Source organism: Mastomys coucha, unplaced genomic scaffold, assembly GCF_008632895.1.
Source record: "Mastomys coucha isolate ucsf_1 unplaced genomic scaffold, UCSF_Mcou_1 pScaffold16, whole genome shotgun sequence".
NCBI lineage: Eukaryota > Metazoa > Chordata > Mammalia > Rodentia > Muridae > Mastomys > Mastomys coucha.
The window spans coordinates 4825066-4827197 of NW_022196898.1; the positions used below are offsets into that span (position 1 = coordinate 4825066).

At 36.7% G+C, this 2132-nt stretch overlaps 1 protein-coding gene across 4 annotated transcripts in view; it reads left to right on the top strand.

The window, feature by feature from the left end:
• Nucleotides 1-2132, top strand: part of Trpc4 (transient receptor potential cation channel subfamily C member 4) — a 184747-nt gene that overhangs the window by 164122 nt on the left and 18493 nt on the right. For all 4 annotated transcript variants that reach the window (XM_031373817.1, XM_031373819.1, XM_031373818.1 and 1 more), the window contains one exon: nucleotides 352-547. In XM_031373817.1, coding sequence (XP_031229677.1) covers nucleotides 352-547 — 196 coding nt within the window. The remainder of the gene's footprint in view (nucleotides 1-351; nucleotides 548-2132) is intronic.

The window sequence follows — 2132 nt, forward strand, 5'->3', positions numbered from 1 at the left end:
AAAAAAAAAAAAGTTCCATGTGTCATAAATATTATACTATCATCTCTGTATTTTCCTCCAACCATGTAAGAAATTATAAACTATTCCTACCACAGCAATTATATATTTCCAGAATCTGAATTCTCCTTTATCCATTTGCTCCAGCAAAGAAAATGTAGGTTTCAATGTGCATTTGGATAGTATAGTAAATAGGACAAAGTAGTATAATTTTTGTATCCATGTGATAAAAGTACTCTAATTTATTTTATTAAGTTTAATTCATAATTTTTGCATTAAATTCATAGCATATATATGTACATACATATGATATACATTATAAGATTATATTACTGCTTTCATATTTTATTCCAGGTTATTTGAGACACTACAATCCCTGTTTTGGTCAATATTTGGACTCATCAATCTCTATGTTACCAATGTCAAAGCCCAGCATGAGTTCACTGAGTTTGTTGGGGCCACCATGTTTGGCACATATAATGTCATCTCTCTGGTTGTCCTGCTGAACATGTTAATCGCTATGATGAATAATTCTTACCAACTAATTGCCGTAAGTTGACAATTTACTTTTAACTCAATATCCTTTCTGTATAACGTTGTTCTCACCTCATCAGAAGAAATAAAGCTATAATTTGCTGTTGAGGAGAAAAATATCAGAATTGTAAATGGTTATTGGTGGTGTATGTAGACAATAGTATAGCATAAATGGCTGTGTATTAATCCATTTTTATACACAGAGTAATAGGGAAAATTAAGTCAGCCTATATTGCCAGGGAGCCACCACCATCAAACACCTTAGAATGAGACAGGTCATCTGTCAGCAGCCCATCAGGCCCAGCATCATCTCTGTGCCTGTGATCTGCTAACTCAGCATAAACAAACCCACGCCAGCTTGGAAAGATGAAAATAAATCTTAGAGATAAATTTGGTAAAGAAAGAAATGTTTTTCTTAAAGCCTAGAAAAAGCAGAGGCTGGAGAGATGGCTTAGCATTTCAGAGCGCTGGCTGCCCTTCTAAAGGTCCTGGGTTCAATTCCCTGCACCCTCATGGAGCTAATGACAGTTTATAACTCCACTCCCAGGAAATCCAGTGTCCTCTTCCGGCTTCAGCTGGCACTAGGCACACATGTGGTACACAGACCCATGAAACTGAATTTCTAAAAGCTTAGTAAATACAACAAATATAGAAATAATCTTGAATTCTCCAGACCAATATGTGACATAATATATATTATTTAAAATTCTGGCTTGCAAACAACATATTACAACAAACATGGACTCAGAATGTTGGCAGCATCTCTGTACCTAGCTTGGCAGTGATGGCTTTCTGTTTTTTTTTTCCCAGTGGATATATGTAGTGTCTAAACAAAACAAAACAAACAAACATCTGACAACAAACACAAAACTTATTCATAATCTTACAACTTCTGCCTAGGCATAGTTGTTTAAATCCATAATCCCAGAAATCGAAAGGCTGAGATGGGCAGACCATCTTGAATTCAAGGCTAGCCTGAGCTAGATAGTATATTCCAGACCAGCCTAGGCTAAAACATGAGATACTGTGTCACAAAACGCACCACCAATAAGAAAAATGTCTTACCTACCGACTGATTATGATTGTGTAAATGCCCTTTACCAAGGACTGTTGTGGAAACACTGCAGCAATGGAGGTAGAGTCTTTGTCCATGTAAAACTTTGAACTTACAAACTCGTGGTCTAAGTCTACAGGCAACAGCTATCTTTACAAACTGAAACTCACTATGGCACAAAACATGCATGAAAAGTATTTCATAGCCACCCCTTAGTGTACAGCATAACTAGATGCTGTCCATTTTTTTCACACATAGCAGCAGTTACAGTGTGCCGTTGAATCTATAGCAGAACTTCTGAACTGCTACTGTGATCTCTGTCAAGTAGGACTCTGAATTTTAGTTTGATTTTCTTCACAAAGGTAAATTTTTCTCCTATCTCTCACTGATGAAAAAAAAAGCAGGACATGAGAATACAATGTTTGTGTGTTTGATTCACAGGCTATATGTAAGAATTCCTCTGGCTCTACTGACCAGGGGATGAACACCAGAATTTGTGACTACACAGAACCTCATGGAACACCCAAGAGCCTGAAGCTTTTGTTTT